At 46.9% G+C, this 14348-nt stretch overlaps 1 protein-coding gene across 1 annotated transcript in view; it reads right to left on the bottom strand.

Moving 5' to 3' along the window:
* The window catches only part of PPM1G (protein phosphatase, Mg2+/Mn2+ dependent 1G), a 28174-nt gene that overhangs the window by 3964 nt on the left and 9862 nt on the right, over window positions 1–14348 (bottom strand). The window contains exons 3-6 of the mRNA XM_083829492.1: window positions 4371–4456; window positions 3063–3195; window positions 1159–1628; window positions 581–718 (exon numbers count right to left, since the gene is read on the bottom strand). Of these exons, the coding sequence (XP_083685618.1) occupies window positions 581–718; window positions 1159–1628; window positions 3063–3195; window positions 4371–4456 (827 nt within the window). The remainder of the gene's footprint in view (window positions 1–580; window positions 719–1158; window positions 1629–3062; window positions 3196–4370; window positions 4457–14348) is intronic.

Genomic DNA, 14348 nt, shown 5'->3' with positions numbered 1-14348 from the left:
TATTATTAATAGTACTATTATCACTATTATTTTCATTTCTTTTCTGTCCTAATAAACTGTATTTAGCTCAACCCACAAGCTTTCACTTTTTTTTTTTTTTTTCCTATTTTCTCGCTTGCCCCACTGTGGGGGGTGGGGGTGGGGGGGAGGGTTAGCAAACAGCTGCGTGGTGCCTAGCTGCCGGCCGGGTTAAACCACAGCACCAGCTCAAGTAGACGCCTCACTGCAAGCCAGGACATCTCTTCAAAGAGAGAAGGTTGGCACCTTAGAAGCTGTAGCAGTCCTGCTGTCATACACTCCCTTCCATGCTAAACCCTCCCCAGCACTTTCTAAGCACAGCAAACCCTGCAGTGGAGTCAGCCTCTTCTAATCTCAACCTGCTGCCCAGATCCAAGCCTTATCCCTCAGTCTCTCACAAAGTCAGTCTGTCAGCAGCTGTGTTCAGCCTCAGGAGAACAGAAGGGATGTTTATCCCCAGCTGAATGGAAATAACCCCCTGCTACACGCCCCCTCTCCTCCCCGCTCCCCATGTGCCCTTGGCTCCACACTATGCTGCAGAACACAGGAACAAGGTGTGCACCTCCTCTTTCCCCTCCATGCCTGGTAACAACATTTCCTCCTCTTCATCCTCATCCTCCTCTGCTTCTTCAGTGTCATCTTCATCATCTTCATTCTCTGCCTCTTCACTACTGTAACCATCCTCATCTTCACTGCATTCCTACAAGAAACAAAAGATACCACCAGGAGTCACACAGGACACTCTTAGTGCCCTCCCCAGACAGCTGGTCCCTCCAATGTAATGACATGAGACTGGTTTGCCCCAGAGGAGTGAAATGGCCTGTTAAGTTTTCCCCAGACCTGATGTCTACGAACAGAGCAACTAGTTTCCAACTACCACAGTGAATGGAGGGATGGTGCATGCAGAAAGACCAATGGGTATCCACTATGGCTGCTGCACAGATGAGTGTATGTTTCCCTCAGAGTTTAAGAGTCTAAACAATCCCCAATATTCCCATGAGATGGTCTCAAAGTATCGATCTGAAAAACCTACTCCCAGGACACACCTAGGATGAGCCAGAGACTCGTAGCTTAAGTACCACAGCAAGCAATGCATTCTGCCCAGCCAGAAGGCCACTCTGTCCCAGTGCTGTTTCCTACCTCACTGTCTTCCTCCTCTTCCTCAACCTCATCTGACTCATCCTCACTGTCCTCAAAAAATTTGGATTTGGTTGTGCGCTGGGGCTTTCCCGTAGAGGAGCAGGAGGGCCCGGCCTCCCCAGTAGAAGAGGTGACGGCCTCGTCACCTTTGCCTACTTCAGGCTTCTGCAGAGCAGGGCTGTTGCCTCCAGCGTTGGCTTTGTCTGAGGTGGAGGAAATACCCGTGATTTCTTCATCTGGCTTCCCATTCTTCCTCTCCTTGTGGTCGATAAGCTCCCCTGGGTCAGCCTCTCCGTTCATATTTGACTCCCCATCATGCTGCTTGCCTGTCCCCTCTGTAGCGTTCTCCCCAGCTGGAGCTAAGGACTTTTGTTTGAGGTTCTTGGTGCAGTTTTGTCCATAACGTGTGAGAAGCTCTTCAATGGTCATTGTGGCTTCTTCATGCAGAAGAGCAGCTTCCTCATTATCCACTAAAAATGGAAAGGGGGAGTGGGGTGAGGACAAAGAGGATCAGAAAGCAAGACATATCACCATAGCAGCAGCTGTGCAACACACACTGGGTTCAGCAGTGAGTTGCCCTGACTGGAGGTTGCTATTTGCAGACATGTTTCAGCAATGCTCAGCTTGCTGATCACCACCAGGCACGGACAAACATAGCCAGGCCTGCACTGTCCCACAGCTTCCAAGCGCTGCAGATGAACAATATGCAAATGGCAGAGAAAGGTCTTCTATCCACTGCCAAGGCAAGCAGTCTGCAAGTTACCCCAGTGCCTCAGGCCACTGATGCTATCTTGCTGACTTGTAGGCAGCACAGAAGCATTTAAATAAGATGTGAGGTTGGAGGGTATAGAGTCATATTTCACCAGTGCAGGCTCAAGTGAAGCTGTTGCGGAAGCAGATAGACCACTTTCATGTGCAGATTTGTTCATTAACACTGCAGCATGAACAAGAAATTTTCATTAAAGCATTTGCTCCATAGGCCTTATGCAATTGCTTGGGGTCCTTTTGCAATCTAGACACTTGCAATCAGATAATAAAATAGCTTTAGGTACGCAGGACACTAGACAGAAAATAGGATGACCCCCTAAACTATGAGCCAAGGACCAGAAACTCCACTGGTATTAGATAACTTCCACCATTTCCTTGTTGACATCCCCCTGGTTATCCTCTTCTTTGCTGATTAATGCCAAAAGGAAAATAAACAGAAATATCCCAAATAGTCCTTAAAGTATAGGACAAAAATGAAAAAAAAAACAACCACACAAAAAAAACCCTTCGTCCCTGTCAGCTGGGGAACAAGAACCAACAAACACAGCATTTTCAGATCAACACACTGTTCACAGTGATTTACAGCTTTATATCTGCTTCAAGGTTAGTCACAAGCTATTCAGCCAAGAGCAGCACAGGATTCTACCCTGGGATTCACTTTCTATCTGGCTTCATGATCTGGCAACTACTTGCTCATGGAAAAAGCATATTCGCTTCTTTGTAAGAAAGAACTACTGAAAAGAGACGAGAATCTAATTCAATCCTGTCTGTAGTTTGTCTGCCGCCAGCCTGACAGAGCTTAGCATCAGACATATACCATTTAATTTTTATAACTTAGCCCACTTCCCAGCTCAGGGATTTCTGACACATCCTAGAAGCTTGCACCCCATAGAGGATATCCTGTGGAAAGCTCTGACAGGCTGTTTTACTATCCATATGATTAAGCTACTAAATGAATCAAAATACCCCTAGCACCAGCTCAAAGCAAGAGACAGTACCGAGAGGTGGCAGCTCCAGCTGAAATTGAACTGGCTAATTTGGAGAAGCGAACCTTCTGTTAATGGAGACCTGGTCCAATATCTCTCAGTCCCTGGCCTAGAGCTGCAGTCTTACCTATTCAGTGGCATCTGACTTACCATCATCTTCATCAGCAACTTTCTCCTTTTCATCTTCATCATCTTGGGGTCGCCCAGCCATCTGAGAGAGCTCTTTAATCACCTCCTCAGTGGTGAGCTTGGCATCTATGGCTAAGAAAGCATCTTCCAGGGCCTAGATATGAACACAGACATAAGAGTGTGCATAATTTCATCTTCTGCCTACTGGAGTTCAGGAAGCTTTTGGAAAATCCTCTCAGAAATATGGTTTGATTTTTGGGTGGTCCTGCATGGAGCCAGTAGTTAGACTTGATGATCCTTGTCGGTCCCTTTCAACTTGGAATATTCTATGATTCTATACCTGCTGCGATCAAGACTCTTCCAAAACTAACCATACAGAATTGGAGCCCAAACTGGTCAAGGCTGGTGGCACCTCTGGGGTTCATCTGGTCACCCCCCCCCCCCCCAAGTCAATCAGGGCCAATTCAGAGCCAGCGCCCAGGGACCATGGCTCTGGCTGTTCAGCCAATTTTCAGTCCACCTTAGTGTCTGCACATGCAGCCCATAAATCAACAGCTTGTCTATAAGGATCATATGGGAGACAGTGTTTAAGGCCTTCCTGAAGTCTACAGGAGACCTGAGGACAGGATAGCATTCAACGCCATTGTGAGGAATGGTTCAGCAAGCAGGCGCTCCCTTGCTTAGCAGACAGGCTTACTGCAGTCAGTGAACACATCCCAGTGTGGAATCAGCAAAGCATAATACTTGGGTGTCTTGGCCATAGAGCAAGAGCCACAAATTGATTCGAGTTTGCTTTGTAGGCTATCCTCAGACTAGATCTAGATGGAAGTTCTAGAGCGACTGCCTTCCCCTCACCCACACTGCTGACAATCCAGCACCAACTCTGGGGATACCTGATGTCAGACCAGGTGTTATTGCTATGAGGGAGAATAACAATATAGAGAGAGATCATTTGGCAGAAGCAAGACACAAACACCCTGATTTGTTCTAACCTTCCACCTCTGCCAAAAACTATCCCTGTCCCCAAACAACAACAACCACCCAGAAAACTACACTCAAAAAACCAACTCACTACCTTGACTGGAATGAGTCTGAAAATTAAAAAAAAAAAAGAGAAAGATGGAAAACAGAATGTTTATCTTTGAAAATACAATCAACAGCTGGTACAAACTAGAAACAACGAAGGGAAAGAGAAATGGAGATACCCTTGGAAGACGGGACAGACAGATCTTGGAAGAACGGGGAAGTATTTAAATACTAGGTACCTAACAAGGGCTCTTTTCTGCACTGATGCTTACAGTTGGTTCCAGGGCAGTGCTGCATTCTTACCTTTTGCAATTTGCCTTCCTTATAGGCCTTCTGGTCTTTGATTATCTCAGGGAGATACTTGGCACAGTACAGTGCAACTTCTTCTCCTGAAAGAGAGCACAAATCATTTAAAGAGGGTGGTCCTCCCAGAAGCAAAATGTATTCTTAAGCAACTGAATTCCTGAGGCAAATCTTGGGACACAAACCAGGACTAATCCAGACATGGAGAAATCATGCAGCAGCAGCAGACTGCTGTGGATCTCACGTACACTTCCCAGAAGGCTGCACTTCCAGAACAGCAGGATTTGCTGATGACCCCTAGGAAACCTCAATGAGTTCTCACCCATCAGGTTTAGCCAATGCTAGAAACTTCCTGAAAAGCTCATTTTGGCCATTAGGCCAACTGTTTAGACCCATTCTACTTAGAAAGCTCCATTTTCGCATGTAAACGCAAGTATAAACAAGCTCTCAGAGAATTACTGACACATGATGAGCCACACAAAAAGTGAGCATTATGTATTCTAGTGTATGTTCTAGACCAACAAAAAAACAACGTCACCGCCTTGAGATGAGCCTTTCGGAAAGATGGGGGTCCCAATCAGCAGAACAGTCACCTTGGTACAGGAAGGCGTGTGCATGCATGACTGAATAAAAGGTGGCCAGAACACCAGGTTGCTGAGAGCACAGAGGATAACTCAGATCAAAAGTCAACAACATAAATCAAGCATTCACTCCTAGAGCCGCTGAAAAAAATTTGGAAGCTGAAAACACTCCAGCAGCTTAGTAATTAATACTGTCAAAAAATATTCCAGGTTGGAAGGGACCCACAAGGATCATCGAGTCCAACTCCTGGGTCTCCAAAGGACCACCCAAAAAAATCAGACCATGTGTCTGAGAGTATTGTCCAAAAGCTTCTCGAACTCCAGCAGGCTTGGTGCCATGACCACTTTCCTGGGGAGCCTGTTCCAGTACCCGACCACTCTCAGCGAAGAACCTTTTCCGGATACGCAGCCTGAACCACCCCTGTTGCAGCTTCAAGCCATTTACTGTCAAGTATGCAACAGAGCACAGTAGACATTTTTTGTGATCATGAAGGTGCTAATAAGGAAGAACATTAAATGGCATGAGGGATCCTGAATTTCTGTAGTTTGGATCAGCAACGGGGACCAGAAAGAATAGTGCAAGTTGTGAATGAACGATCTAGTAATTTAGGCTTGAATGTAAGATGCAAAGAACCTGAACTTTTGAAGACCAAATTTCCAGCTATTTAAAGATCTAGCAGACAGGATCCCCTGGAACACTGACCTTAGGGAAAAAGGAGCTGAGCACAGCTGGCAACTCTTTTAACGATGTTTTTCTTAGAGCACAAGAACTCTCCATCCCCCTGCTCACTTTCTTACATGGGGAAGGCAGAAAACTGGGATGGCTGAGCAGCAACCTGCTGGTCAAACTGAGATGTGAGAAGGAAATGCACAGGCAGTGGAAGCAGGGACGTGTGGCCAGCGATGAGTACAGGGATGCTGTCCAGATGTGCAGGGATGGGATCAGGAAAGTCAAGGCACGGATGGAACTGAGCTTGGCAAGGGACACAAAAAAAAACCAAAACAAAACCCAGAAGGGATTCTGTAGGTACACTGGCCAGCAAAGAGAGGCCAAGGAGAGCGTACCCCCTGCTGATAAAGGGCAGAGGAGAGAACTGGTAACGAGAGACATGGAGAAGGCTGAGGTACTCAACAACTTCTTTGCCTCAGCCTTCACCGCCAGTCAGGCCTCACACGTCTCTGTTTCCCTGAACCCGAAGATGAGGGCTGGGGGAGCCGAGTCCCTCCCACTGTAAGCGAAGAGCAGGTTGGAGACCACCTGATGAAGCTGAACGAGTACAAGTCTGTGGGGCCCGATGCCGTGCCTCCCAGGGTCCCCAGGGAACTGGCTGATGGAGTTGCCGAGCCTCTCTCTAGCCCATTTGAAAAGTCCTGGCAGTCAGGTGGAGTCCCTGGTGACTGGAAAAAAGGAAACATCGCTCCCACTTTTAAAAAAGGGTTGATGGAAGACCTGGGGAACTAGAGACCGGTGAGCCTCACCTCTGTGCCTAGGAAGATCATGGAACAGATCCTCCTGGAAGCAATGTTAATGCACATGCAAGACCAGGAGGTGATGTGGGACAGCCACCACGGCTTCACCGAGGGCAAATTGTGCCTGACCGATCTGGTGGCCTTCTGTGATGGAGCGACTGCATCAACTGACAAGGGAAGACCGATGGATGTCATCTACCTGGACTTCTGTAAGGCCTTTGACACGGTCCCACACGACATCCTGATCTCCAAACTGGAAAGAGATGGGTTTGGAGGGTGGACCATTCAGTGGGTAAGGAATTGGCTTGAAGGCTGCACCTAGAGAGTGGTGGCCAACGGCTCCATGTCCAGGTGGAGACTGGTGATGAGCGGTGTCCCTCATGGTTCTGTCCTGGGACTGGTACTGTTTAATATCTTTCTATCTGACATAGACAATGGGATTTAATGCACCCTCAGCAAGCTTGCAAATGACACTAAGCTGAGTGGTGCAGTCGATACAACAGAAGGGTTGCCATCCAAAGGGACCTGGACAGGCTAAAAAAAGTGGGCCCATGTGAACCTAATGAGATTCAACAAGTGCTTAGGCGCAAGGTGCTGCACCTGGGTTCGGGGAAATCCCAGACATGAGTACAGACTTGGAGAAGAACTCCTTGAGAGCAGCCCTGCAGAGAAGGACTTGGGGATTCTGGTGGATGAAAAACCTGGCATGAGCCAGCAGCACACTTGCAGCCCAGAAAGCCAACTGCATCCTGGGCTGCACCAACAAAGGAGTGGCCAGAGGGCAAGGGAGGTGACTGTCTCCCTCTGCTCTGCCCTCGTGAGGCCCTACCTGCAGAGCTACATCCAGGTCTGGGGCCCCCAGCACAAGGAGGTGGGTCTGTTAGAGTGGGTCTGGAGGAGGGATACAAAGTTTATCAGAGGGCTGGAGCACCTCTCCCACAAATACAGACTGAGAGAGCTAGGACTGTTCAGCCTGAGGAAGTATACTGCAGGCCTTCCTATAGCTATAGGTAAAGGCCAGACATGCTCCTTCCCTCCTGGCTACAGAAGGAAGGTTTTTATGACACAACTCTAAGAGCCAGTCAACTCTTTACTTCCCTGTCCTTTCCTTCTTCCAGACAAATACCGTCTGTTCAGACAGCTGGCCACGAAGAGCAAAAGCTCTGTGAAGCAAAGGGCAGTCATGGAATTGAGGGAGTGAGAAGTAGCTAGCCATCAGCTCAGCAAAGGACAGAGACAAGAAACGAATGGAAATAGAAAGAGAACATGGTTGGAAGTAAAGAGATGGTGAGTTTGAGAAAAAAATAAAAAGGAACAGCGGACACGGACCTCTCAAATGTGCCCACACAAAAGGGATTAAGTGGCCATTGCCAAAGAACAGAAACCTTGCAAGACTGTTGCTAGTTAAATAGCACTGCAGAAAGTTCAACGCTAAGGATCTACACAACAAAGAAACAGAGCTCTATTCTGACCATACTCTCCAAAATGCAGTGGAAGAGATTTTTTGACAAAAAACCTGGAAGATCACAGGTAAATAAATGATGTAAGAGAAATACAAATGATCCTAGCACTTCTTTAATAAGAACTTTTTAATAAGAACTTAAAAGGAAAAACCAAGGTGACCTGACAACAGATCTGGCAGAGAAATAAAGATTGTCAGTCCATTGCCAACCAATGTCCACTGACACAGACTTATTGAAAGCAGATGTCATCGATCCAACTCAACATCTGCTCATAAAGATACTATGATTTTGGTTGATAGAACTAAGCATGATTTACTTAAGGTATATAACTTGCATATAGGTATATAAGACAGCACTTCACTTAAAAAGTTAAATTTTCAATACACCACATGCTCAATAGGTAAACTGAAAACTACTGGCCATGAGACAAACTGAACAAAGAATCACACTGTACCATGTTTATACGCAGTCATTAAGGTCTATTACAGATGATACCATAACGTTTTTATTTAAGAGACAAAATGAAACAGTTTCTATGAGAGAGTGATGGAGGCAGTAATAGGCAGTAATGAGTAATTGCAGTGACAGGTCTTCCATATCAAGTGATAAGCTGCAGGGAGTGAGCAGAGGCTTCTCAGAGAGGTAATATGGCCATTGGGGAAAACATTTGCATGGTCTTGGACAATGGCAGACAGCCACCCAGCAGATCTGAATGCTCTATGAGATGGTCCTGAAACAAGGGGTCAGGGACATGCTCCACACATCCTTATATTAACGCTGCTTTTATTTAGAGTGTAAACTAGCTCATCTAGCAGACCGTAAAACTGTAGCCCCAAATCTGGAGGACAGTAACGAGCAGACTATCCCAGGGGTCAGCACTGGGTCCAGTTCTGCTTAACATCTTCATTAATGATCTGGACCACAGGGTAGAGCGCACCTTCAGTAAACTTGTAGATGACGCAGAACTGAGGGGAACAGAGGGATCACCAGAGGGCTGTGCTGCTGTCCAGAGGGACGCTGACAGGCTGGAGAGGTAGGCTGACAAAAATGTCATGAAGTTCAACATAGAGAAGTGCAAAGTCCTGCACCTGGGAAGGATCAACCTCAGGCACCAGAAAATGCTAGGGGCCACCCAGATGGAAAGCAACTCTAGGTTGCAGCCAGGTAGGAGTCCTGGTGGATACCTAAGTTGACCGTGAGAAAACAACGTGCCCTCACTGCTAAGGCTAACATCATTCTTGGCTGCAGTAGGCAAAACATTGCCGGTAGGTCAAGAGAAGGGATCCTTCCCCTCTAGTCAGCATCAGTGAGGCTGCACTTTGAGTATGGTGTCCAGTCGTGGGCCCCCCTTAGCACAGAGAGGACACGTGGGCCGAGCAGGGAGAGCCCAGGCCGGGGCCCCCAGGGTGCTGCCGGGCCCAGAGCCTCCGTGCTGTGAGGAGAGGCTGCGAGAGCTGGGGCTGCTCGGCCTGGAGCAGAGGAGGCTCCGGGGGAGCTCCCCCATGGCCGTCAGGACCCGCAGGGAGGTGCGGAGAGGCCGGAGCCGGGCTCTGCTCGGCGGTGCCCAGGGCCAGGCCCAGAGGCCCCGGGCCCAGCCTGGAGCAGCACTGCTGGGCTGGGCAGGTGCTGGAGCCCTGCTTGACTGGGGGGACTGAACCAGCTGACCTTGAGAGCTCCCTTCCAGCCTCAACCATTCACTTGCAGAGAACACCAACAGCTTCTTGATCATGCTATAGGGAGTGAGCTGAAAAGCCTGGCCTGAAGACAACTGTGAGAATGCAGGACTTGTGCCATGGGCAAGTGAGTTCCAGGACTTGGCTGGCATCTTGGCCTAGACCTAGAAATTATACATACGCACTCCTATGAAGAGGTTTGACCAGTAAGCAAGGTGATGCATTGTGCGTACCTCAGCAGACTGAGAAAACCCATGAAAACTGCATGAATATCTTGTCGAAAATTAGAAGCTCCATCCAAGTGGGCTACTGACACGATTGCCAGTCATCACAAGGAGCAGCTACAATCTCCTCCATAGGATCTTAGAACCATTTAGGTTGGAAAAGACATCTAAGATCATCAAGTCCAACCACTAACCTAGCACTGCCAAGTCTACCACTAAACCTAAGCACCTCATCTACACATCTTTTGAATACATCCAGGGATGACGACTCAACTATTTCCTGGGCAGTCTGCTCCAACGCCTCACAACCCTTTCAATGAATTTCATTTTTTTTCCCTTAATATCTAACCTAAACATCTCCTGCTGCAACTTCAGGCCATTTCCTCTTGTCCTATCACTTGCTGCTTGGGAGAAGAGACCCCCACTCTGCTACAACCTCCTCTGAGGTAGTTGCAGAGAGTGATAAGGTCTCCCCTGAGCCTCCTGTCTACGCTAAATAACCCCAGTTCCTTCAACCACTCCTTGTAAGATTTGTTTCACTTCCAACTTCATCTGCATGATGGCCAACTACAAGAAGCATCACACTCACAGGCTCTCATCCTCCAGGGGGATTTCAACCTGGATGTTTGCTGGGAAAGCCACATGGCAAGCAGTAAGCAATCCATGAGACTTCTAGAGTCCACTGAGGACAACTTCCTGGTCCAGGTATTAGACAAACCAACCAGAGAAGTGTTATTGGATTTGGTGCTCACCAATACGGAAGAGCTCATTAAAGTTAAGATTAGAGGAAGCCTGCGTTGCAGTGACTATGCCCTGGTTGAGTTTGTGATCTCAAGGGATATGGGCCTGGCTAAGAGCAAAGTCAGGACTCTGAACTTCAGAAGAGCCAACTTCCAGCCATTCAAAGAATTAGTGAATGAGATCCTATGGGACAATGTCCTTAGGGACACAGGATCTAATCAGAGCTGGCAACTCTTTAAGAAAATTTTCCTTGTAATGCAAGAGCTCTCTATTCCCATATGTAATAAATCAAGCAGGGAAGGTAGGAAACCATCATGGCTGAACAAGGACCTGTTGGTCAAACCTAGGCAAAAGAAGGAAACACACAGACAGTGGGAACAGGGCCATGTGCCCTGGGAAGAGTACGGAAATGCTGTCTGGACATGCAGGGATGGGATCAGGAAAGCCAAGGCACTGACAGAGCTAAACTCGGTGAGGGATGCAAAGAATAACGAGAAGGGGTTCTACAAGTACATTGACCACACAAGAAAGTCTAAGGAGAGCAGATCACCTCTGACAAATGAAGACAGAGAACTGGTAACAGCAGATGAGGAGAAGGCAGAGGTACTTAACTTCTTTGCCTTGGTCTTCACTAGTGGTCAGGCTTCCCACATCTCTCGAGTCCCCAGACCTCTAGGTGGGGGCTGAGGGAGCAGAGTCCCTCCCATTGTAAGCAAAGAGCAGGTTTGGGACCTCCTGATGCATCTTAACATGTCTATGGGCCCTGGTGACATGCATCCCAGGGTCCTGAGGGAATTGGCTGATGTAGTCACCAAGCCACTCTCCAACATATTAAAAAGAGACCCTGAAGGTCTTCAGAGGTTTTCCCGATGGCATTATACAAATGCTAAACAGGAACGGTGTGGGTAAAAGCCTGCATTACTCGTACCAGGCAACTGTTCTGACAGAAGAGCATTGCCAAAGCCACCTGCTTAGATCAGAAATGGAGAAGAGAGTGACTGAAGGGCAGCTCTGTCTCTGCCCAGTAGGGTCTGCAGATGAGCCTACAGCACCCTGCAGTCTGTGCTACTGGAAGCAGCTGACAGATCTAATAATACCAGCACAGACCCCTGATCACCCACCAGATGGAAAAGATGACTGAACACTGCGATCTTCATGTCAAAGGTAGGGGCAAGGGATGTTCTTCACAGCAACAGGCTGCTTGATCTGAGAAAGACATCAACAGCTTTACAGTCTTGGATTTAGTACTTTCATACTGTCTCTGTAGGCAAGTAAGGCATGGAATGGTGGACAGCCTATAGGAAAATGGTCTCCACATGCTTGGCAGCACTATAAAAACAATATAATAGAGAAATATCTTGCTCTGTCACCACAGAAGCAGGAATCCAGTCTCAATACAAAAAGCTTTGACATATAAACAAGCCATTTATTTGAAATAGGGACACAGACTAAGCAGTGATCTGAAAGTCTCTGATTTGTCTGGCCACCAAAAAACAAGTTACTGTTGGGAGAACTTGTAGGTGCCACTGAAAATGAGAAACTTTTGGTGCTTCCCCTGTAGCTCCAGCACAGGATGTCACAACATTTTCCTGCAAACTAGTAAGGCTTTGCACAGGAACCTTTGCAAGGCCATCTTCTCTCTTCATTGATTGCAGTTTGCCTGCAAACCAGGCCACCTGCTGTGAGCGGAGCTGGTAGTGGTGGTACCCATCTCCCTTATACAAAAGGCACAAAAGTGCTCACTTACACTGTTTTAAGCAAAATTTCTAGAAAAACAAGATTCTCCTTTGGAGTCCTCTGGCTGCAGAAGATGATTCATCACAATGAGTCCTCAAATCTAATAGCTCTGTGTCCCTTTGGTGCACAGGAGGCAGCTCCCAGCCCAGCACACAGACCAGAGACCTAGTTGCTTGCACAGCAGTCCCGGTGAGGTCTAATGGGTTTTATAAGCTGAATCAGTAACTACCTCAACACACAGTGCTGCCAACACTGCCAGAGAAACGGAACTGGCTCAAGGAATTCATCTTCTACATGCGGACAGACGTACTAAAATATTCTGTCTCAGCACTTCTGGACCTGTCACAGCAAGAAACCCATCAGGTTTTTCTCACTGAAAAAGCCTTTGTGAGAATACAAGGGAGAAGCCTGATCCCAACTGGCACACTGAGTGGGCACTAAGTACCAGGGCCAGCAGTGGCAAAAGAGGAACCGTTCTACAGTTTTGTTGAGGTGCAGTCAGTATAATTACCCCGCTGGATAATAACGTCTCCTTTCAGTTCATCAGGTAACATACTCCCAGATTTGCTCACACATGCCAAAAATCAGCCCACTCACCACATTTTAACAAGATCTCATCCTCATTATGTAACAAGCATCTTCCCTCTGAAAACTGAGGCCCAGGGTGAGGGCAGCAGCAGTGGGGTTGAAGAGCCAGGTAAGAAAGCCAATTTAGATACCTCAGTCCTGCTTGGTGCTTTTTATCATTATCTTTCCCTGCTAGTTTTACTAGGAACCAAAGGATTCAACTTCATAATATTCCTTGCCTGTGGTACTGGAACAGGGAGGAGAACAGCTACTAAAGCCACACCAGTTGCAACTGAGTAACACTGACTCCTTGATCGGACCGCAAAGACTGCGAAGCAGAAGACTTCCCTACTCCTCTTACAGCCACATGCCACTCGTCTTCAATGGTGTCTCACCTACTGCAGTACTGTCTCAAAATTAAAAATCCCCTCACTTCTTCAATTTCTGTGTTATACACAGAAGTGTACACTCTTATTATGGCTATATAGAGAAGCAACAGACAATCCATTAGGATAAAAATATTCCCCAAACCACTCATGCTCACCTGGGCATTGGAAGCAACTAAAAGCCTCAGAATCATCTGTTGGCAATGAAGTGCTCAGGCTGTGTAGTTGCCTAGGCACACCTACAGCAAATGGTGCTGGTTGCCCTCACCTGTAACAAGCATTTTAGACAGCATTTCCAGCAAAATGTAAGTTGGGAAGAGCTCTTTGAAGCACAAAGCTGAACCGTAAGACAGAATAAATTTTCCAAAAGATGTACGCACACAGAAAACAAAACAACGTGAGAGGAACTGCCATGCAGGCTCTTCCATTAACCATGGTAGGCAAGACCACAGGGCTATCAGCCCAGAGGAAGGAATGGAACCTATCGCTTGCAACTTGCAGAAGAAGTTCTACATACTCCAAGGTGCATTTTAAACTGCATAGGAGTCCTGGCACTGATGGTTTTCAGATAGCAGAGAAAAGAAAATCTCACCAAATATAATTTTCAAGAAACGGAACAGAGGAGAAGCAGAGGTACAAAAGCACAGCTTGATATTCACTCATGTAGAGTGCATTCACCTGGCATGGACTTCAAAAGCCTTCAGGGGCTGAACCTTTAGAGTATATAATTATTCATATATAAACCAACAATGATTTCAGGATCACATCTTCCATGTCTCCAGTATTAAACCAATGTCAAAATCTCAAAGCCTCCATGAATCATGTTATTAATGTTTCCTAGCAGAGAAGCATCCAGCTAAGTAATGCCAAAGCATCAGCTGCATTTCCTGCTTAATGTGATACAGATGCAGTAGGAAAGCCTTCAGGAGTATCAAGTAAGCTATAGAATCTGTAGAACTTAATTCAATAATAAAGTAAATATTTAGAGGGTTCTCCAGAGAGCATACTTTTATGTTTGTAAAGAATTAGAGAGTGCTTTTGATTGCCAAAGAGCATATGGAGTTTTCAGGCTGTCTGAAAGATCAAGCAGAAAGGTGAGCACGTACATTAGAGAGTTCAGGTCTCCAAGCATATTT

This window comes from Anser anser (genome assembly GCF_964211835.1).
Source record: "Anser anser genome assembly, chromosome: 3".
NCBI classification, from domain to species: domain Eukaryota; kingdom Metazoa; phylum Chordata; class Aves; order Anseriformes; family Anatidae; genus Anser; species Anser anser.
Note: the sequence above shows the minus strand (reverse complement) of the source record. Positions and strands in the feature narration are given on the sequence as shown.